This window comes from Pristiophorus japonicus, chromosome 10 (genome assembly GCF_044704955.1).
Source record: "Pristiophorus japonicus isolate sPriJap1 chromosome 10, sPriJap1.hap1, whole genome shotgun sequence".
Classification (NCBI taxonomy): domain Eukaryota; kingdom Metazoa; phylum Chordata; class Chondrichthyes; family Pristiophoridae; genus Pristiophorus; species Pristiophorus japonicus.
This window is the reverse complement of record NC_091986.1, coordinates 165,047,849-165,071,972: the sequence shown is the minus strand read 5'-3', so window position 1 is coordinate 165,071,972 and position 24,124 is coordinate 165,047,849. Positions and strand designations below refer to the sequence as shown.

The 24,124-nt window shown below is 46.6% G+C and overlaps 1 protein-coding gene across 1 annotated transcript in view; it reads left to right on the top strand.

The window, feature by feature from the left end:
• lnx2a (ligand of numb-protein X 2a) overlaps positions 1–24,124 on the top strand; it is a 262,297-nt gene that overhangs the window by 211,046 nt on the left and 27,127 nt on the right. The window contains exons 6-9 of the mRNA XM_070892288.1: positions 1,384–1,752; positions 8,193–8,342; positions 10,270–10,447; positions 16,160–16,391. Coding sequence (XP_070748389.1) covers positions 1,384–1,752; positions 8,193–8,342; positions 10,270–10,447; positions 16,160–16,391 — 929 coding nt within the window. The remainder of the gene's footprint in view (positions 1–1,383; positions 1,753–8,192; positions 8,343–10,269; positions 10,448–16,159; positions 16,392–24,124) is intronic.

Here is a 24,124-nt window from a genome sequence, read left to right as displayed (position 1 = left end):
TACAGCTCCGGTAGAAGTTTCTTTTTAATTTGCTTGCTCGCAAGGGGTAGGTCACACTCAGTCAAGGGCTAAGTGAACACCTCCGAAATGGTTCAGTTTAACAAGATATTTATACAGTAAAACCAAAGTTATGGCCTCTCCCTGTGTATTGCTCTGTCTCACAGTCAGTGAATACAGATAAAGAGTTAATTACTATATCCTGGTCCTGACATGGTATCCAGATATTTCCTTTTGTCAGGGTTATCAGTTGGCCAGCCGGCCATTACTCCATGAGTCATAGGTAATGGGCTATCACCTGTCTTGTATTGTGTCAGGATTGTTCCAATTTCCTGGTCAGTTTATCTGTTTGCATCAAATGGATGAGGTCTCGGAAAGAAGATAATGGCTAGAAGATAAGGGTGGGGTGACATGGAACTCCTGTAGTGTAGACAATAGGAGAGCACCATGGGGGGGGGGGGGGGTTACTTGTCTCAGCATGACTTGTCTCCTAGCTGTCTGATGGCCATCAGCCATCTCAAACCAGGTTTAGCTGTTTATGCAAGCTGACTGCTAAAATGCAGAAAGTTCTGGAAGGGCCAGGACTCCATTTTGATCAAAAGGCACATAAATACCGTATGGTATCAGCTTAGATAAAAATACATTTCCACATTGGGGAGACTAAGCGTAGATTGGGTGACTGCTTTGCTGAACACCTCTGTTCAGTCTGTAAGTGTGACCCTGAGTTTCCGGTCACCTGTCACTTTAATTCTCCACTCCCACTCCCACTCTGATATCTCTGTCCTCGGACTCCTACACTGTTCCAACGAAGCTCAACGGTAGCTCGAGGAACAGCACTTCATCTTTCGTTTCGGCACTTTACAGCCTTCTGGACCCAACATCGAGTTCAACAATTTCAGACCATAACCTCTGGCCATCTTTGGCTCCCTTTCCCTCCCACCCGCCCCCCCCCCACCTTATGTTTTTTTTCTTCTCTTTTTTTTCTCTTTGTAATGGCAGCTGGTTATTACTCTGCCATTCACACCCTATCTAGATTGACCTTTTTCTAACTTCTGTCATTACCATTTCAATTCGGCCCATCATCCCTTTTGTCTCTCTAATCTCTCCTGCCTTCCACCCTATCACAGACCTTCCCCTCCCCCTTTCAGTACTTAAGAATGTGTTCTTTTCAAACATTCGGCAGTTCTGACAAAGGGTCGTTGACCCGAACCGCTAACTCTGTTTTTCTCTCCACAGATGCTGCCTGACCTGCTGAGATTTCCAGCATTCTGTTTTTATTTCAGATTTCAGCATCAGCAGTATTTTGCTGTTGTGTTGATTACTGTATATTTTTTATGCCCGACAAACATGAAACACAGTGCTGCATTGTTTTCTATTTTATTCCAGGTGAATGGTGTTGATATCAGCAATGTACCTCACAACTATGCTAGGTCTGTGTTTTCACAGCCTGGCACTGCTCTACATCTCACTGTTCTAAGGGAGAGACGATTTGGTGGTCGAACACATATCCACCCTGATGGCAGCTGTATGCGAGAAAATGGCTTTCATGTGACTTTGCTTAAAAGGGACTCTAGTGAGCAGCTTGGTATTAAATTAGTTCGTAGAACCGATGAGGCAGGCATCTTCATCCTGGATCTTCTGGAAGGTGGTTTGGCTGCTCAGGATGGGAGACTGTGCAGCAATGATCGGGTGCTTGCAATAAATGGACATGACCTCAAACAGGGAACACCCGAACTTGCTGCCCAAATTATTCAGGTAAAATTATTTTAGTGCATCAAATATATTGGTATATTGTCAAACATTTGGCTTGAAATTGCTTTAATATTAAAGTCCATGCTGCAATGCTACTACAGGTAGTAGCTTTGCTTTGAATAAATACAATAATAAAACTAAGAGTATAATTATGTGTAATTAGGAGCTTTACAAAAATGTGGCTTAATTTCATATTGCACAGACAGTAATAACATCGTGGAGCAAAGCAAGGTGCAGTTATTTGGGTTTTTTCTTCATTTTTTTTTAACATATTTTGTGCTTATCAAGTGCTAGGGACTGGAATTCAGATTTCAGGCACCGTTTGCTAGTCATCAGATACTCCCAGGTCAGGATTAAGTGCACAAAATAACTCTCAAAATAGCTTTAACACAACCGGGTGCAGAACAAAGCTCCCTCCACTCTGTCCCATCAATGTGCTTCAGCCCTAACTCAGAAGTGCACCTGCTCCTGCACCACTGTGACATTTCTCACATCAACCATTATTACTTCGATCATTCTGGTACAGATGATTTATATTTAATAAGTCTGCACCAGCTGTTAGAGCCTCAACACCTACAGGAGAGCTTCTATACTGCTCTTCCTGATTGCACTACTTTTTCAGTTTCATAGGGGTCAAGTTTCAGCCTGAGTTTCTCCTATATTTTTGGAGCAACTAGTTTAGAATGGAGTATCTTAGAAATTGCAATTCTAGGCATTTAGTTTGCTCCAGTTCTAGTCAGTTACAAGAGTTTCATTTTGGAACAGATTTTTTTTCCAAAAGGGGCGTGTCCGGCCACTTCCGCCTGTTTTGCAAGTTTAGGCAGTAAAAACTTACTCCAAACTAACTTAGAATGGAGTAAGTGTAGATTTTTGTACGTTCAGAAAAACCTTACCTACACTTTAGAAATCAGGCGTAGGGAACGAGGGTGGGGAGAGGGGGGGGGAAAGGAAGTAATTAAATTCTTCAAGCATTCAACAGTCTCACTTATACAAACAAAGAGCCACCCTGAATAAAAAATTATAAATAAAGCAAATAAAAAATATTGAATATTCCCACCTGTGTGAAGCAGTAGCAGCCTTCGAGCTGCGGTGCTTCAAGCAGGCCTTCCATGTAGGAGGCGGGGCGGCATCAGTGGCTCGACGGCAGCCGAAGAGGCAGGAAGCAGCCTTCGAGCTGCGGAGGAGGCTGAGGCCATTCGGCCAGGGGACAGGAGAGGAACACGGTTGGGGCCACACACACAGGCAACGCAGCAGCCTCCACAGCTGTGAATTTATTTTTATAGGCTGCAGGCCGTTCGGCCAGGAGACAGGGCAGGCGTGCAAAGCACCGGGAGGGAGAGCGAGCCAGCCAGCCAGCCAGTTTAAAAGTTAAATTTGTAAATCAAGTATGGGTGCTGCATTGTCAACACCACAGATTATGCAATGGTTCGCCAGCAATTCACTGCATAGGAGAGAATTGATTAGAGCTCACCGCACCAGGAACATCATAGCCCATAGGCTGATGGGTAGGAGACCTTACCCACGTCGGCAATATCGAGCCAGGCGCTCGTACCTGGACATGAGTGAGGCTGATTGTGTCAGAAGCCTGCGTTTCCGCAGAGAAGTTGTCGTTGAGATCTGTGATATGCTGAGAGCAGATTTGCAGCCCAGAAACAGAACGCCAACTGCCTTGTCTGTTGCAGTGAAGGTAACAGCTGCACTTGCCTTCTATGCCTCGGGATCGTTTCAGGCTACAACTGGAGATGTGTGCGCCATTTCTCAACGTGCAATACATGCCTGCGTTTACCAGGTCACGGCTGCACTGTATGCACGGAAGAATGACTTCATCAAGTTCACAATGACCACATAAGTGATCCATGACAGGGCTGTGGGCTTCTTCAAGATTGCTAGCTTTCCCAAAGGTACAGGGCTGCATTGATTGTACCCACATCATCCTGTGGAGGATTCCAAGCAGTATAGGAATAGAAAAGGTTTCCACTCCATCAATGTGCAGCTCATGTGTGACGACAAGCAGTGCATCATGTCAAGTCGATGCGAGATACCCTGGCAGCATTCATGCGTTCATCCTACGCAACAGCATTATATCTGACATGTTTGAGCAGCAGCCAGAAGGGCAGAGCTGGCTACTGGGAGACAAAGGATACAGCCTGACCACCTGGCTCATGACACCCCTACGCGTGACACGGACAGAAGCTGAACGTCAATACAACATGGCACACATTGCGACGCGCAGCATCATAGAGAGGACCATTGGCATATTGAAACAGCGTTTCCGATGCCTGGACCATTCCGGAGGCCACTTACAATACTCTCCTCAGATTGTCAGTCACTTCACTGTTGTGTGCTGCATGCTGCATAACTTAGCCATCATGAGGCAGCAGGAGCTGGTAGTGGAACCAGAAGACCCAATGAGGGGCCAGTGCCTGATAGTAATTTGGAAGAGCAGGATGAGGATGATGACGATGATCAGGAAAGCATGCAAGTGCCTGATGCCGGAGAACGAGGTCGGAGGAGGGCCATCCATCATGCTCCTTTAACGATTGCTCGAGCCTTGCGCCAGCAGCTCATCCGTGAACGCTTCAACTACTGTTGCCTGAGGGCTCTGCGACCACTGTTGCGCATGGACATGTTTATTCTTTGGAGTTGTTCCTATGTTGTGTTGTGTTAATGGAACATGATTCAGTTTTAATGAAAAAATATTTTATTGAAAAGTTAACGTCACTGTAATAAAATATTTGTTGTATCAAACTTTACTTTTTAATATGACTCTTGAAGATCACATAAACTTGTAAAGTTACAAAACAATTTCAATGTGAAAAATCTTACACTCTTAAGATCACTTAAACTTCAAGATCACTTTTTAGGTGCAAAATTAAATAAGTTACAAAATGTGAGAGCATTTACACTATAAGATCACTTAAAAACCCTAAGATCACTTATAAGTTGTAAAGTTACAAAACTTATAAAACAATTTCAATTTGAAAAACGCTACTACAGCTGCATCAAGAACAAGAACAAAAGCAGCAAAGAAAGGCTGCAACCATGTCTCATCCACATCTCAGTGAATGTTCACTTCTTCATGGGGGTGTCATTTGATTGGCTGGGCTGTGTGCCCTTATTGCAGTAGCTATCTTCATGAGGGCCTGTGCCATCACTTGCATGCCCTCCCTGATGGCCTGTGCCGTCGATTGCACTCCCTCGGACATTCCCTCCCTCAGTTCCTGTGTCATCACTGCTATTTCTCCCATCAGGACCGTCACCTCTTCACCCACTGCACTGATGCTACCAATGAGTGATTGGGTAAGCTCATTGGTCTCCATATCCAATATCACAACCTAAGCCGCATCTGTTGCACGCTGCATTTCAGGAGAGCGTGTCTCCAATCTCCTTTGCCTGGGTCTGCCTCATGGCACCACTACACTGGGAGCCGCGGGCTGGGACGGTGGGACGCTCGGTGTTCCAGACGGCAGTACTAGAGTGGGAGGCGCAGGCTGGGATGGTGCGGCCCTGGGTCTTGCATCCGGCACCACTCGAGTGTGAGCTGTGGGCTGGGATGGTGGGTGAATGGGTGTAAACTGCTCCATTATAACACCAGCACCACTGGGACCCACAACATCAGAATCAAAACCATGGAAGGTGGAACCAGAACCTGTGAGTGGGAGGCGCAGGCTTGGACGGTGGGCCACTGGCTGTAAACTGCTGGATTACACCAGCAGCACCACTGGGACCCACAACATCGGAATCAAAACCATGGAAGGTGTTGAAACTCTGATGCCCCTTAATGTGGGCTTATAAACATTAATTTGGAAGGTCTCCTCTGTAGACATTTCAGTCATCGCTGCCAGCATCCAGTCTGGATCGTCCGCATCTGGTTCTACTGGTTCTTGTTCAGGATCTTCAGGGGTGGCATCATCATCATCATCTGCAAAATATATCAGATCAGTCAAATGTTTAACAGCAAAGGAGGGAGCAGGATGGGTGGCATGAGTACTCTCACATATAGCAGGCCAGGCAGCAGGTTGATTTGAAGGGCCACGATGCATTTTCAGGACTTACCCTCTTCCTCGCGTGTGGGCCCAGCTTGTGCTGTACTGATTGCTTTTCTCCATGTACGACTCATCATAGCAGCTACCCTCTGTTCCAAGGGTGTCTGGATGCAGATTGGGCGTAGCTCCTCCTGTCCGAGTTGCTTCCCTTTTGTTGTGGGCCAATTTCTTCTGCAAAGATTAAAGTATAACCTTTTACAGAGTGCGTCTTTCTGCAGGGTGGGACATACAGATAGTCACATGACAATTACGATTACATTAAAAAATGAAAATATTACTTACACTAACTACTTGACCAAGGTTGTGCCATTTCTTTTTACACTGGCTTCCAGATCTCATGGTGAGACTCGAGATGCTCAGCGCCCTCTCGGATGCACTTCCTCCACTTAGAGCGGTCTTTGGCCAGGGACTCCCAGATGTTAGTGGGGATGTTGCACTTTATCAGAGAAGCTTTGAAGGGTGTCCTTGTAACGTTTCTTCTGCCCACCTTTGGCTTGTTTGCCGTGAAGGAGTTCCGAGTAGAGTGCTTGCGTTGTGAGTCTCGTGTCTGGCATGTGAACTATGTGGCCTGCCCAGAGGAGCTGATCAAGTGTGGACAGTGCTTCAATGCTGGGGATGTTGGCCTGGTCAAGGATGCTAACGTTGGTGCGTCTGTCCTCCCAGGGGATTTGTAGGATCTTGCGGAGACATTGTTGGTGGTATTTCTCCAGCAACTTGAGGTGTCTATTGTACATGGTCCATGTCTCTGAGCCATACAGGAGGGCAGGTAGACCATGAGCTTGGTGGCAGATTTGAGGGCCTGGTCTTCGAACAGTCTTTTCCTCAGGCGGCGGAAAGCTGCACTGGTGCACTGGAGGCGGTGTTGAATCTCGTCGTCAATGTCTACTCTTGTTCATAAGAGGCTCCCGAGGTATTGAAAATGGTCCACATTGTCCAGGGCCGCGCCGTGGATCTTGATGATTGCGGGGCAGTGCTGTGTGGTGGGGACAGGATGGTGGAGGACCTTTGTCTTACGGATGTTTAGCGTAAGGCCCATGCTTTCGTATGGCTCAGTAAATACGTTGACTATGACTTGGAGTTCAGCCTCTGTATGTGCGCAAACGCAGGCGTCATCCGCCTACTGTAGCTCGATAACAGAGATTGGTATGGTCTTGGACCTGGCCTGGATACGACGAAGGTTGAACAGGTTCCCACTGGTTATGTAGTTTAGTTCCACTCCAGCGGGGAGCTTGTTGACAGTGAGATGGAGCATGGCAATGAGGAAGATTGAGAAGAGGGTCTGGGCAATGACACAGCCCTGCTTGACCCCGGTCCGGACGTTGATTGAGTCTGTAATGGATCCGTTGGTTAGGATCATGGCCTGTATGTCGTCGTGGAGCAGGCGGAGGATGGTGATGAACTTTTGGGGGCATCCGAAATGGAGGAAGATGCTCCATAGACCCTTGCTGTTGACAGTGTCAAAGGTTTTTGTTAGCTCGAAGAAGGCCATGTATAAGGGCTGGTGCTGTTCCCTGCATTTTTCCTGCAGCTGTCGCGCTGTAAAAATCATGTCCGTTGTACCCCGTAGGGAATGAAATCCACACTGTGACTCCAGGAGGAGCTCCTCGGCCAAAGACGGTTGAGGAGGACTCTAGCGACGACTTTCCCAGTGGCTGATAACAGGGAGATTCCTCTGTTTTTACCGCAGTCGGACTTGTCCCCTTTTTTAAAGATGGTCACGATTACTGCATCTCTGAGATCTCCCAGCATGCTCTCCTCCCTCCAGATGAGAGAGATGAGGTCATGTGTTCGTGCCAATAGTGCCTCTCCACCATACTTCAGTGCCTCAGTGGGAATTCCATCCGCTCCCATAGCCTTGTTGTTCTTAAGCTGACTTATGGCTTTTTCTACCTCGTGCAGTACTGGGGTTTTACTGAGGTGGTGGCGGGTAGCATGCTGCGGATGGAGTCGAGAACACTCAAGTCAAAGGTAGAGTCTCGATTGAGGAGACCTTCGAAGTGCTCCTTTCAGCGGGCCCTGACTGCCTCGGTGTCCTTGATGAATGTTTCACCGTTCTTGGCCAGCAGTGGGGTGGGGCCTTGGGTGTTTGGATCGTAGGTGGCCTTGACTGCAATGAAGAATCCTCACACATCATGGCTGTCGGCCAGCTGCTGTATCTCCTGTGCTTTCTCATTGTAAATAGGACCCTTCCAGCCAATAGACAGTAGAGACTTTCATTGCAACCTAGGCTGGTTTTTATCGCGTGTTTAAGATAAAAGACCAGTGTCTCACCCATTGCATCACAACAATTCCCATTTTTTACTTTCTTTAATTCTTCTGAAATGTTTTCATTTTAAGCGTTAATGAATAGGGTATGAAGTCACCTGTAAGTCAAGGTTTTCTTTACATGTTTTTCAGGCCAGTGGTGAAAGAGTTCATTTCATAATCTGTAGAATGGCAGAGCAGCAGCTCTCAAATGTTATTCGAGAACTGGGATCTCATACAAGTCATCAGCATCCATCCCAACATACACAGCTCCTGCTCCACAGCAGACCAAGTACCCACAAGGTGAGTGAGAAAAATAATGCCAGAATGAATCTCTTTAAAATGCACGGTTTACATTACTTGAGCCTGTTCGCTGCCAACGGATTAGCTGTGTTATCAGAATGGTTCTGAAATATTTTCAGTTAACTTCACGTTAGTATGCTAGACTATCACTTGATATTAAATGTTCAATTAAAATTATTGACATCAAATTATAATCAGCAATATAATTATTCTTTGTCCATTAGGGATCATTTTCCAGTTCTCAGTGTGGTACTTTTTATTGCTTATATCTTAAGCATCTGCAACGATAATATATCACTCCATTCTTGAATATTATTCTTGAATCCATCATGCACGCTTTAATGCCATACTTAAACATAATAGAATTTTTATTACATTTTCTTGGCCTCTTTTGTCAGGAATGATATAGCATGGGTTTACATCTGTGATTCTCTAGGCAGAGTGCTCCCAATCTTGACAGGAAGAGGGGCAAGCAGAGGCTATCCACTTCCCCATAGGAAGGGAAAATCAATTAATAACAACTTGCATTGAGAAAGCACCATTAACATAGTAAAACCTTCCAAGGCGTTTCACAGGAGCATTATCAAACTAAATTTGACACAAGCTACGTAATGAGATATTGGAACAGTGATGAGATAGATTTTAAAGAGCATCTTAAAGGAGGAAAGAGGGTAGAGAGGCGGAGGAGTTTCGTGAGGGAATTCCAGAGCTTGAGGCCTAGGCAGCTGAAGGCAATGGTGGAATGATGAAAATCGGCGATTTGTAAGCGGCCAGAATTGGAGGAGTGCAGAGATCTCGGAGGGTTGTAGGGCTGGAGGAGATTCCAGAGAGAGGATGGGATGAGGCCATGGAGGGATTTGAAAACAAAGATAAGAATTTTTAAATCGAGGCGTTGCTGGACCAAGAGCCAATGTAGGTCAGTGAGCACAGGGTGATGGAAGAATGGGACTTGGTGTAAGTTAGAATACGGGCTGCATAGTTTTGGATGAGCTCATGTTTACGGAGTGAGCAAGATGGGAGGCCGGCCAGGAGAACATTGGAATAGTTAAGTCTAGAAGTAACAAAGGCATGGATGAGGACTTCAGCAGCAAATGAGCTGAGGCAGGGGTGAAACAGGCGATGTTACAGAGGTGGAAGTAGGTGGTCTTGGTGATGGAGCGAATAAGGGGTTGGAAGTTCATCTCAGGGTCAAATAGGATGCCAAGGTTGTGAACGTTCTGGTTCAGCCTCAGACAGTGGCCAGGGACAGGGATGAAGCCGGCGGCTGGGGAACAGAGTTTGTGGCAGGGACCGAAGACATGGCTTCAGTCTTCCCAATGTTTAGTTGGAGGTAATTTCTGCTCATCCAGTTTTGGATGTCGGACAAGTAGCGTGACAAATTAGAGGCAGTGGAGGGCTCAAGAGTAGTATCAGTGAGGCAGAGCTGGATATCGTCAGCGTACCTGTGGAACCGAACATGTTTTTGACTAATGTCATCGAGGAGCAGCATGTAGATGAGAAATAGAAGGGGGTCAAAGGATAGATCATTGGGGAACTCCAGAGGTAATGGTGCAGGAGAGGGAAGAGAAGCCATTACAGGTGATTCTCTAGCTACAACTGGATTAATAGGAATGAAACTAGGCGAGGGCAGTCCACGGAGGGCACTCCTGGAAGACCAAGGAGAGGTGTTGGAGGAGGATGGTGTGATCAACCGTGTTAAAGGCTGCAGACAGGTCGAGAAGGGTAAGGATGGATAGTTTACCATGGTCACAGTCACACAGGATGTCATCTTTGAGTGACCATTGAGAGTAAATGAATGAAAAAATCATGAAATAAGCTACAATACAAATAATTTCCAATATGTATAAATGTATTCATGGAGAAAATGTTATTACATTAATATTTTGATACATTGAATGAAAACAGAAGTTTTTCCCTATTTCCTCAGGACTTCTCCCAATGTGTTACTTGCCAAGAAAAGCAGATCACTGTAAAGAAAGAGCCTTATGAATCTTTAGGAATGACTGTAGCAGGAGGACGGGGCAGCAAAAATGGTGAATTACCAATCTTTGTCACCAGTGTACAGCCACATGGCTGCCTCTGCAGAGAAGGGAGGATCAAACGTGGTAAGACTACACACTGACCAGAGCCTCACAGGAACTCCTTTGGTGATTCAGCTGGATACCTTCATTTTAAATAGTAATATGTTTTCACCATGCAGGGTAGGGATTAAACAAATTGTACCTGCTATTCCTAACCTTAGAATTTGAATGCAGTGGGGAAAATTGAAGTGCTGACTAAACCCCCTGTTCACAAAACTTTTATGGATCTATGACATTCATCTTCTGTCATTTCTGTAGGCCTGCTAAAGCATTGCTTTTACAGATCGAAGCACATTTCATATATTTTATAACTAGATCTTTATAGATAAAGCGAGGTGAACAATATAAAGCAGAAATTCACTGTTGAACTCTAATGAAATGATTACATTGATGTTGAATTTTACAAATACAGCAAAATTATCTTTTTTTTTATTCAGTTAACTGCAGATGTAATACAGCTAAATGTTCATGCTTATTTTTGATCATTATAAATTAAACTTATGGAATCTGATGATAAACTAGAGCAGTTGCTACTATCTACATTTAGTAGCATCATCATCATCATAGGCAGTCCTTCAAAATCATGGAAGACTTGCTTCCACTCTAAAAGTGAGTTCTCAGGTGGCTGTCCAGTCCAATGTGGGAATTACAGATTCCGTAACAGGTGGGGCAGACAGTGGTTGAAGGAAAGGGTGGGTGGGGAGTCTGGTTTGCCACATGCTCTTTCCACTGTCTGCGCTTGATTTCTGCATGCTCTCGGCGACGAGACTCGAGATGCTCAGCGCCCTCCCAGATGCTCTTCCTCCACTTTGGACAGTCTTGGGCCAGGGATTCCCAGGTGCTGGTGGGGATGTTGCACTTTATCAAGGAGGCTTTGAGGGTGTCCTTGAAACATTTCCTCTTCCCACCTGGGGCTTGCTTGCCGTAGGAGTTTTAGTAGCATATTGCCTGAATATAGACTTTGAAGTAGAGAAGTGTTAGAGCAACTGGATGACACTGTGGAGCCAAAATTGCCCCTTATTTTAAGTTTCCGCCCAGTCGGTGCGGCCTCCCTGACGATTGGGACATTGCCCTCATGATTTCTTCATGCAGAGAAGGTGACCGCTCCACTCCCCCGACATCCGCCTGGCTCCTCTACGCATGCGATAAAGACATCATCATAGCACGCACTGTCTGGTCCCTGCCCCAGAAATGACATTGCCCAGAAATCGTCAATCGAATGGGTGTTGGTGCCAGAAGCAGGTTTTCATTTCACAGTCAAATGTGCAATCGAAACCGCCAGCATTATTTAATGGCATGCTGTGGCTCGCACCATTGTTGTCAGCCAAATTTTTATTCTGGGTTGAGGCTTGGGACGTTTTGCCTCTAATTTGGGCTTCAACCACTACTGGCCCTCACTTTGCATAGTCTCCAATATCAAACTTTGCTCCAAGAGCTAGCATTAGCAGAGTAGGCCACTGCTTGCCATTCCTGGCAGTGGACCACCTCCTCCACATTGTGCACGGCACAGTGGCTCGCAGAAGAGATCGGCGCTGCCAACTACACATACAGAGGCAGCGGGAGAGGAACAGCAATCGTATGGAGAAGGCCATATACCTGTACATGGAGAAGGACGTGGGGAAGGATGTGAAGAAGCACATGCAGCGAGGAGGAGGATCAGGGACGCAGACACCCAATGCCAGAGAGAGAGGGACATGGAGAAGGCAGCATCACTAGCAGGCAGATGTGTGCCAGCACCATCACCAGGATGTGGAGAGGGATGAGGAAGGTGGCAGAGCAAGACGTGGTGGAAAAAGGCCCTATGGTCCAAGGATCTTCAGACAACCGTTTTCCTACATGGACCTCAATGATGACCAGTATCTGCTGAGTCTGCGATTAAGAAAAGACGTGGTGACGGAGCTGTGCCATCTTCTCCAGCCAGACCTGCAGCCTCAAACAAGGGCGAGTACAGCTCTATCAGTGGCATCAAAGGTCACCATCACCGTAAATTTCTATACCACTGGATTTTTCCAAGGAGCCACAGCAGACATCACCAGCCTCTCCCAATATGCCGCGCATTGCTCCATCCGTCCGTCAGGTCAAAGGTGCTCTGTACAAGAGGAGGAGGGACTACATCTCCTTTCCAATGACCAGAGCGACGCAGTTGATGTGCTCCACTGGCTTCTTCAGGATAGTGGATTTCCCCAGGGTTCAGGCCGCCATATACTGCACTCATATGCCGCAGAACAATCTGGAGATGTTCTGAAATTGCAAGGGCTAACACTCAGTCAATGTCCAGTTGGTGTGCGACATCAACTAGCCACCAAATCATGGCCATTGATGCCCAGTATCCTAGCAACAGCCACGATGCCTTCGTCCTGGGGCAGACCAGCGTGCCAGGTCTGTTTCAGCCACCAAATGAAGGTCGCGGCTGGCTCCGAGGAGTCAAGGGATACCTACTGTGCACATGGCTTCTAACTCCCCTCCGCAATCCCATCACTCCTGCGCAGCAATCTTACAATGAATCTCATTCGGCCACCAGGTGCATCATTGAGCAGACTATCAGAATCCTTCAACAGCAGTTCCGCTGCCTTGATCGCTCAGGAAGAGTGCTGCAGTACTCGCCTGACTGGGTGTCCCTATTCGTCGTCGTCTGCTGCATGCTTCACAACCTGGCAATCATGAGGGCACAGCCATTCGCCGAAGACATAGCAGTAGCACCCGAGGAGGAGGAGGAGGTGCAGGAGGAGGCCCCGCGACCACTCGGGAAGCGGCCTCGCCATCCTGATCCTGCAAGGGACCTCCGAGACTGTCTCATTGCTGATCGTTTCCACTAAGTTGTTCGCCACTTCCAGCTTTATCTGTGCAGCCAATGAGCCCTTCCACACATCATTCCCCACACTGAAATGAGAGACAGCAACAGATATTGAAGTTTGAAATAAAGATTTATACAACAATAAGGTGCAGCAACATCAACATTCTCAATCACACATGTGCATTTCCTAAATCGTTGACCTCTTACTTCGACCTACTCTACAACTACGCCGCAGTGTCTCCCCTGTGGCTGCAGCATGGCTGTGGGAAGGCTGCTCTGTTTCACCTTCAGACGCTACAGATGCCCTTCTAGATCGCCCTCGACCAGCTCTGGCACTGGAAGGGCCGGCTGCAGACTGGCTCGCCTTAGCCTCGCGCCAGCACTCTGGATTGGCTTGGGTGCAAGCCATGGCTGGTTGCAATGACGGAGTGGTAAGGGCTATGATTGGGGATGGTGTGATCGTGAGAGAACACAGCATGTTCTGGCTCCAGTGAACCGACACCACTCCCCCGGGGCAGCACCTCAGCATCCCCACCAATCAGCTGGAGCACAGTTCGGTGGGCTGCTGCGACACCATCAGATTCCCGGTGGACTGTAGTGGACCCGGCAGCAATGGCAGCAGTCAGAGCTCGCATGGCATCGAGCTGAGACTGCGTGAGAGCATTCTGAACAGCCTGCAGCAGTCCTCTCCATTACAGCACTAAGACGTTGGGTCGCTTCTGCCTGTGCTGTAATGGCAGTTGTCACATCGCCCATGAGATGCATCATGAGATCTGGATCTGCATGGTTACTCTAGGAGTCCAACATCTTCTGTAGATTTGCAAAGATGGGCCCCATGGTGTGCACAGAGCTGTCTGCAATGCGGGAGGCAGACTCCTCCATGCTCCTGATCACTTGCGACAGGCTGTCAGGCACCTTGCCATTGCCCCTACCATCTCCGAGTGCATGGCCAGCACCCTTTGTTTGAACGCATCCACATTGACGTGCTCATCTGAGTCCAGTCCAGCAGAACTCACGTGCAAACTCGCCCTCCGGAGAGCTGGCTCCCGAGGTTCCCTTTGCTCTTGACCATGCTGCAGCCCACTCGGGCCTGGTGCATCACCCAGTGCAGGCCTCTCTCCTAAGCTAAACTGCAAACAACACATACTCCCAGTGGAAGCGTAAGAAGCAGTGACACAGTGCTTGGAGCTGTCTTTCCCTCGGCATCCATCTCCTCCCACATTTGGTCGCCATCGTCACTTGGCTCACGGGGCTCAGGCTCAGGCTGGTCCATCTCCGGGGTATCATCTGCAAGCATAAATGGGACAAAAGTGGCGTAAGGGTGAGGGAGGTGGGTGGGCCATGCAGCAACCAAGGTGCACACATTGCTGACCACATGACTAATGGGCGTTTGTGCAGTTACGGACAGATGGCATTAAAGGAAGGCCTTAACTTACCAATGCTGCTCCCAGTGGGATCGACGCTGCCTGTGGCCACTGGGCAGGCAACCTGTGGCCCCATTAGCCACAGTACCCTTTCCTCCACATCGGTCAGCTGCTGCAGCTCAGCCTCTCCACCTCCAGTCCTCTGCTGCTCCCTACAGTTATGTGCCATCTTGGCCTACAAAGCAAAGAAGGGTTGGTGAGTAGCAGTCCAGTTAGACATCTGGATATAATTGGATGTGCAGCTTCGTGAGTATGCACACATGACATACAGATGACGCACCACTGAAATGCTGCTTTAAATAAGAGTTGGGGAAGGAGAGGCTCAGAGGCCAAAGGTCAATAGTAGGGGGAGCATGTACTCGCTTTCACCACTTGAGTGATGTCGTTGAACCTCTTCCGGTACTGAATGCCCGTCTGGTCCAGTATTGAGCTTGCCGACACCTCTGCAGCCACCTCTGCCCAAGCATCTCAAAAGACCTGCCGAGAGGGCCTGCTAGGCTCTGGAAATAGGAGCTGCCTCCTTCCCTTCACAGCTTGCAGCACCATCTCAAGTTGGGCATCTGTAAATCTGCACACACTCGTGCTACCTCTCTGACTTGCCATTTTACCACATGAACCACAACAAACACAGCAATCATATTGATCAGAATGAGCAGTACCTACCTGAAATACCTGCCCTTAAATAAGGCCAGGGAGCAGCTGCCTCGTTATGAGTGAATGCAAGTCAGGTGAAATTGAGTCCTCATTTGGTGATCGCGCCCCTACACCGTTTCGCGGAGGCCATTTCTGCCCCCAACACAGCCCCATTCATTTTTTAGGTCAAAAGTGCCCAAAATCGCTCTCTTCCCCGCCCCATCAACCCTGGCAGTAATTCGCCATTTAATTCGAATTATCTGCCCCAATCAAGGCGGAGGGCAATTTTGGCCCCTGTAAGTTAGCATGCTTAAAGCATGATAGGATGCACCTTTTCAACAACAATTCCACACGTCCTATATTATTATTCCCCGTGTCTGTTTTTGAATGCATGTTTATGATTGACATTCTAACTCTATTCCATTTGTTTTTGCTAGCTTTTATGAGCTGTTGTATAGGCTGATAGATGAACAGTCATTTTGTAGCAGAGAACATTGTCACTTGGTGTGGCAATGAGAGCTGAGATAAGGTAGCAAAGTCAGTTTTGTTGCTCTGTAATATGTCTCTTGAGTTATTGCTGTCAACTATAAAAAGTATCAGCCCCCTCATTTCTTCTAAGGAATCAGTGCAACAAACTATTTTTCTGCCTCAATAAAAAATGTAAAAAAATGTTTTCCCAATGTAATAGTTTTGTTTTGTTGATGGAAATTCCAAAACGTCTTATGGATTACATGTTAATCAATGATCTTGCGAAAGTGTCAGAATAGATGGTAAAGTAAGGAAAGGATATTTGTAATTTAATCTGTTGGGGAAATGCAAGCACCACAAGACTAAAATACATTGATTAATGGGAAGCTGAAAATAAGTCTCTGATTATTTAAACAGGGGATGTACTATTGAGCATCAATGGTATTGACCTGACCTGTCTGAGTCACAGTGAAGCAGTGGCCACACTGAAAGCTAGTGCTACCTCACCAGATGTTATACTGAAGGCACTGGAAGTACAAACAATAGAAGAGCAGGGCCAAGCTGCAGATGAGCAACTGAGCACAAACCATGAGAATGAATATGATACCAGTTGGTCACCATCATGGGTCATGTGGCTAGGATTGCCAAGGTGAGTGATTTATGTACTCTGTCTCTGTCAGGTGGCATTAAGACTCTTTTCAATGTTAACTCAGAAATGCCAAAGACATTTTGCATCAATTTATTTCCTTCAACAAGTATTGTGGCTTATCGAATAATGTATAATTGCTTACATTTCTCTAGTTCTTCATCTTCAGCATTTCTACATATCAAGGGAATGCATGAAATTGGCACTGTCCATCATGAGGTGAGGACTTTAAATTTGTCTTTCCCCATCAAGAAAAATGTTGACATACTCGAGCGTAGGATTGCTATTGCCGAATTAGCATATCTGATTCAAAACTCCAATCAGTGCACTTTTCTGAAAACTCCATGTTGATGCCAATTGAGACTGGGGCCAGGAGCACTGACTGGTGCTAACACACCAAAGTGCTTTCAAGCCTTGCCTGGTATTGAGCATTTGGCATCAACTCCAGTGATGTTTGCTAAATGGGTTGGCCCTTTAGCTTGGTCCTTTAGCAGACCAGAGCGGGATAAAAGAGCGCCCAAACAGCGCGAGACCAGCAGACCAGAGCGGGAGAATAAAGGAGCGCCCAACCAGCACAAGACCAGCAGACCAGCGGGGATCAAAGAACGCCCAACCAACACGAGACCAGCGGGGATGAAAGTGTGCCCGACCAGCGCGAGAACAACAGACCAGCGGGGATAAAAGAGCTAGCTGGGAGTAGTGCAAACGGACCTATGAGGGGAGAGAAGTAAAAAGTAATCCAAGTGTGACGTCACAGGAAAGCACATAAGTGATTGGTTGGTCAGTATTTCTTTTTTTCTAAACTTGGGCATTGGTTTAAATTAAGAACCGGGATTAAAAACTAAACATAGATAATTGATATTTCCAAACTTGAAAACTTAATTAATTAAATAAAATACATTAGTGATGGCAGGGCGAGCGATGTGCTGCAGCATGTGGGAGCTGGTGGACACCAGAGTGATCCACGGTGACCACATCTGCAGTAAGTGTTGGCTGCTCAAGGAACTTCAGCTCTGAGTTGATGAGCTGGAGTCTGAGCTTCAGACACTGATACATCAGGGAGGGGGGAAAGTTACCTGGACACCGTGTTCCAGCAGAGAGTCATACCCCTTAGGTTAAATAATTCAAATTTGGTCTTTGGTCAGGGACAGGAGTGTGTGACTACGAGTGAGGCAAGTATGGGGACCCAGGATGTAATGATGGAGGAGCCTCAGCGCATGCTTTTGTCCAACAGGTACAAGGTTCTTACTCCCTGTGTGGACGAGAGCAGGGACTGCAGGGAGGCTAAGAAAACTGACCACAGCACCGTGGTAAAGGGGGCTATTCAAGTTAGGGGAGTAAAAAGAAATGTAGTGTTAGGAGACAGTGTAGTTAGGTGAAATATACTGTTCTCTGCAGCCGAGAACATGAGCCCCAAAAGCTGTGTTGCCTGCCCAGTGTCAGGGTTAAGGACATTTCCTCTGGGCTGGAGAGGAACTTGGAGTGGGAGGAGAAGGATCCAGTTGTCGTGGTCCACGTAGGTACCAACGACATAGGTAGGACAAAGAAAGAGGTTCTGCTGAGGGAGTATGAGCAGTTTGGGGCTAAATTAAATTAAAAAAACAGAACCACAAATGTAATAATCTCTGGATTACTTTCAGCAGAGAGGAGATAGGGAAAGCCAACCCCAATGGCACCCTCCTCCTGACTAAATGCTTAGATCACGGCCTCGTCATAACTAATACTCTGTTCTGTCAGGAGGACAAATATAAAGCTTCATTGCAATACTTTCGCTCCAAGCCCTGGCATTTGCTAGACTATGTTATCGTCTGAGCGAGGGACCGCAAAGATGTGCTCATCGCCCGCGCCATGACAGGAGCTGACGACTGCTGGACAGACCATCACCTAATTCGTTCTGTCGTCACCATCAACATTGCCCAAAACAGCAACAACAACAGAAACAATGCCGCAGGAAAATCAACGCCGGTGCACTCAAAGATCCTGCTAAGAAAGCCCTATTCAGCCAGCGCCTCGCTACCAACCTGACGATTCCCAGTGACCCAGAGATGCAGAGTGTCCACAGTGTCTGGTCAACCCTCAAATCTTCCATAATCAGCACCTGCTTGGTCACTCGACCAGGAAACACCAAGACTGGTTCGACAAGAACGACCAGGAGATCCAAGAGCTAGTATGCCACAAGCGCAAAGCATTCTTGGACTGGAAGCAGCAACACAACTTGAGAGCAAGAAAGCAGCTCTACAGATGTCTGAAGGCTGAGGTCCAACAAAAAACTTTCGACCTAAAGAACAGATGGTGGGTGGCGAAAGCTTAAGAAATCCAGCAGCTAGCCGACAACCACGTCATGCAGGGATTCTTCAGCTCAATTAAGACGACCTATGGCCCAAGGCCCTACCCCACTACTGGCCAAGAACGGAGAGGTGCTCATCAAGGATAGAGAGGCAGTCAGTGCCCGCTGGAAGGAGCACTTCGAGTATTTTCTCAACCGAAACTCTTGTCTTCGACGTGATTGTCCTCTACTCCATCCCGTCACCATCTCTGCAAAGCCCCATCCCAGCATGAGACTGAAAAGGCCATCCGACAACTGAAGAACAAGAAGTCATCAAGAGCAGATGGAATCCCCGCCAAAGCACTAAAACATGGCGGAGAAGCACTCCTGGCGCAGATCCACGACCTCATCTCTCATATGGTAGGAGGAGATCATGCCAGGAGATCTCAAAGACCCTGTAATTATGACCATCTTCAAGAAAGGTGACAAGTCCGATTGCAATAACTACAGAGAAATCTCCCTGCTGTTGACCACCAGGAAATTCATCGCAAGAATCCTCCTGAATCGCCTTCTTCCTGTCCCAGAGTCGCAATGCGGATTCCATCCACTAAGGGGCACAATGGACATGATCTTCACCGTACGGCAGATACAAGAGAAATGCAGAGAACAGCATCAACCTCTGTACTTGGCCTTTTTCGACCTCACAAAAGCAATGAGGGATTACCGAGCATCCTCCTCCGATTTGGCTGCCCTCAAAAGTTTGTCACCATTCTCCGCCTGCTCCACGATGACATGCAAGCCATGATCCTGACCAACAGATCCACCACAGACCCATTCCATGTTCAGACCGGCATCAAGCAAGGCTTTGTTATCACACCAACGCTCTTCTCGATCTTCCTTGCTGCAATGCTCCATCTCACCCTCGGCAAGCCTCCCGCTGGAGTGGAGCTAAATTACTGGACAAACGGGGATCTGTTCCACCTCCAGGCCAGATCCAAGGTCGTCCCATCCTCGGTCATCGAAGTACAGTAGGCAGACGATGCCTGCATCTGCGCATACTTGGAGGTCGAATTCCAAGCCATCGTCAACACCTTCACCCAGGCAAACGAGAGCATAGGCCTTACACTAAACATCCATAAGACAAAGGTCCTCTACCAACCTGCCCCCGCCACACAGCACTGCTCCCCGGTTATCAAAATCTACAACGAGACCTTGAACAACGTGGACCATTTTCCATACCTCGGGAGCCTACTGTCAACAAGGCATCGACGACGAGGTCCAACACCACCTTCAATGAGCCAGTGCAGCCTTCGGTCGCCTGAGAGAGTGTTTGAATACCAGGACCTCAAACCCTCATGGGCTAAACTCATGGTCTACAGAGCAGTGATGATACCCACCCTCCTATATGGCTCAGAAACATGGGCTATGTACTGCAGGCACCTCAAAACACTGAAGAAAGACCATCAACGCTGCCTCTACAAGATCCTGCAAATCCCTTGGCAGGATAAGCACACCAAACTCGGTGTCCTCACTCAGGCTAATATCCCCAGCATCGAAGTACTGACCACACTTGATGAGCTCTGCTGGATGGGCCACATCTCCCACATGTCTGACACGAGACTCCCAAAACAAGCGCTCTACTCGGAGCTCGAACACGGCAAGCGAGTCCCAGGTGGGCAGAGGAAATGCTTCAAGGACACCCTCAAAGCCTCCTTGAAAAAATGTGACATCCCCACCGACACCTGGGAATCCCTGGCCTAAGACCGCCCAAAGGCGCTGAACACCTCGAGTTTCTTCGCTGAGAGCAAGCTGAAGCCAAGCGTCGACAAAGGAAGGAGCACGTGGCAACCCAGGCACCCCACCCACCTGTTCCTTCAACCACCGTTTGCCCCACCTGTAACAGAGACTGTAGGTCCCGCATTGGACTCTTCAGTCACCTGAGAACTCATTTCTAGTGTGGAAGCAAGTCATCCTCGACTCTGAGGGACTGCCTATGATGATGATGATGATGACTACCTGAGCCACGAGCATAGGGTAAATAAGATTAGACAGATGAACGCGTGGCTCAATGGTTGGTGTGGGAGAAATGGGTTTCGATTCTAGCACCAGTACTGGGATAAGAGGGAGCAGTTCCGTTGGGACGGGCTTCTCTTGAACCTGGCAAATAAAATAACTAGGGCTGTCGAAAGGGCTTTAAACTAAATAGTGGGGGGGAGGGGGAGCGTAAATTTAAAAAGTCAAAAAGAAAGGAGAAGGCAAAAGCAGAGTAACGATAGGGCTAATGATAACCAGAGTGTGACAGGAAGGAACAGTGTATACACAAGAGTGCATCAGAAAGTGGGAAAAATGGTAAAAAGACTAAATTAAAAGCTCTTTATCTGAATGCACAGCATTCATAAGATAGATGAGTTGACGGCACAAATACAAATAAATGGGTATGATCTGATAGCCATTACAAAGACGTGGTTACAAGGTGACCAGGGCTGGGAACTGAATATTCTGGGGTATTTGCCTTTTCAGAAAGATAGACAGAAAGGAAAAGTAGGGGTAGCTCTGTTAATAAAGGATGAGATAAGAGCAGTAGTGAAAAATGATATTGGCTCAGAAGATCATGAATGTAGAATCAGTTTGGGCAGAGATAAGAAATAATAAGGGAAAGAAGTCACTGGTGGGTGTGGTCTACAGGCCCCCTAACAGGGACCACACTAGGACAGAGTATAAATCAAGAAATAATGGAGGCTTGTAAGAAAGATACGGCAATAATCATGGGCAATTTTAATCTTCATATTGATTGGACAAATCAAATTGACAAAGGTAGCCTTGAGAAAGAGTTCATGGAGTGTATGCGGGATGGTTTCTTGGAACAAGACGTTGTGGAACCAACCAGGGAGAAGACTATTTTAGATCAGGTAATGTGTAACGAGTCTGAATTAATTCATGATCTCGTAGAGAATGATCCTCTTGGGAAGAGTGATCATTGCTTGGTAAAATTTCACATTCAGTTTGAGGGTGAGGAAACTGGGTCTGAAACTAGTTTCCAGAACTTAAATAAAGGCAATTACAAATGTATGAAGACAGAGTTGGCTAAAGTTGACTGGGAAAATAGATTAAAGGGTAAGACGGTAGAGGAGCAGTGGTAAACATTTAAGGAGATATTTCAGAACTCTCAGCAAAAATATATTCCAGTGAGAAAGAAAGACTCTAGAGAAGGATGAACCATCGTGGCTAACTAAGGACATAACGGATGGTATCCAATTGAAAACAAAGGCATACAATGTTGCGAAGAATAGTGGAAGGTCAGAGGGTTGGTAAATTTTTAGAAACCAGCAAAGGATGACTAAAAAAATAATAGAGAGAAGATAGTTTATGAGGGTAAACTAGCAAGAAATATAAAAACAGACAGTAAGAGCTTCTACAGATATTTAAAAAGGAAGAGAATAGCTAAAGCAAACGTTGGTCCCTCAGAGGATGAGATTGGGGAATTAATAATGGGAAACAAGGAAATGGCAGAGTCTCTGAACAAATATTTTGTATTGGTCTTCACAGTAGAAGACACTAAAAACATCCCAATAATTAATAATCAAGGAGCTATTGGGAGGGGGGAAACTTAAAACAATCACTATCACTAGAGAGAAAGTACTAGGCAAACTAATGGGACTAAAGGTGGACAAGTCCCCTGGACCTGATGGCCTACATCCTAGGGACTTAAAATAAGTGGTTACAGAGATAGTGGATGCATTGATTGTAATCTACCAAAATTCCCTGGATTCTGGAGAGGTCCCAGCGGATTGGAAAACCACAAATGTAACGTCTCTATTTAAGAAAGGAGGGAGACAGAGCCTATAGACCAGTTAGCCTAACATCTGTAATTGAGAAAATGCTGGAGTACATTATTAAGGAAGTAGTAGCAGGACATTTAGAAAATCATAATACAGTCAAGCAGAGTCAGCATGGTTTTATGAAAGGAAAATCATGTTTGACAAATTTTATGGAGTTCTTTGAGGATGTACGAGCAGGGTGGATAAAAGGGAACCAGTAGATATTGTGTATTTGGATTTCCAGAAGGCATTCGTTAAGGTGCAACATAAAAGGTTACTTCACAAGTTAAGAGCTTCCGGGGTTGACGGTAATATATTAGCATGGGTAGAGGATTGGCTAACTAACAGAAAACAGAGAGTTGGGATAAATGGGTCATTTTCAGATTGGCAAATTGTAATTAGTGGGGTGCCATAGGGATCAGTGCTGAGGCCTCAAATATTAATGACTTGGAAGAAGGGACTGAGTGTAATGTAGTCAAATTTGCTGATGATACAAATATAGGTGGGAAAGCAAGTTGTGAGGAGGATGCAAAGAATCTGCAAAGGGATATAGATAGGCTCAGTGAATGGGCATAACATTGGAAGATGGAGTATAATGTGGGAAACTGTGACGTTATCCACTTCGGTAGGAAAAATAAAAAAGCAAATTTTTTTTTAATTGGGAAGAGATTACAAAATACTGAGGTCCAGAGGGATCTGGGGGTCCTTGTACATGAAACACAAAAGGTTAGCGTGCAGGTACAGCAAGTAATTAGGAAGGCAAATGGAATGTTGGCCTTTATTGCAAGGGGGATGGAGTATAAATGTACGGAAGTCCTGCTTCAACTGTACAAGGCATTGGTGAGACCACACCTGGAGTACTGCGTACAGTTTTGGTCTCCTTATTTAAGGAGGGATATAATTGCATTGGAGGCAGTTCAGAGAAGGTTCACTAGGTTGATTCCTGAGATGAAGGGGTTATATTATGAAGAAAGGTTGAACAGGTTGGGCCTATACTCATTGGAGTTTAGAAGAATGAGAGGTGCGATCTTATTGAAACATGTAAGATTCTGAGGGGGCTTGACAGGGTAGATGAAGAGAGGATGTTCCCCCTCATGGGGGAATCTAGAACTAGGAGGCATAATCTTAGAATAAGGGGCAGCCCATTTAAAATTGAGTTGAGGAGAAATTTCTGAGGGTTGTAAATCTGTGGAATTCGCTGCTTCCGACAGCTGTGGAAGCTGGGTCATTGAATACATTTAAGACAGAGATAGACAGTTTCTTAACTGATAAGGGAATAAGGGGTCATGGGGAGTGGGCAGGGAAGTGGACCTGAGTCCATGATCGGATCAGCCATGATCGTATTAAATGGCGGAGCATGTTCGAAGGACCCGATGGCCTACTCCTGCTCCTATTTCTTATGTTTTTGTGTTCTTATGTTTTACTGGGTTGATGATCATAAACTTTTGGCATTTTATGTAGATCATACCAAGTCTTTCTATGAGTTTTGTCAACAGTTTTGAAATCTGTACATGACTGTAATAAGATATGACCTGTAACCACCAGTATACCTTACCACCAGGGGTGCACTTGCAAGAGACAGGTATATAAGGGCAGGTCTCAGGCAAGTGCAGCATTCCAGAGCTGTGAAATAAAGATGCAGGTCCAGAGTG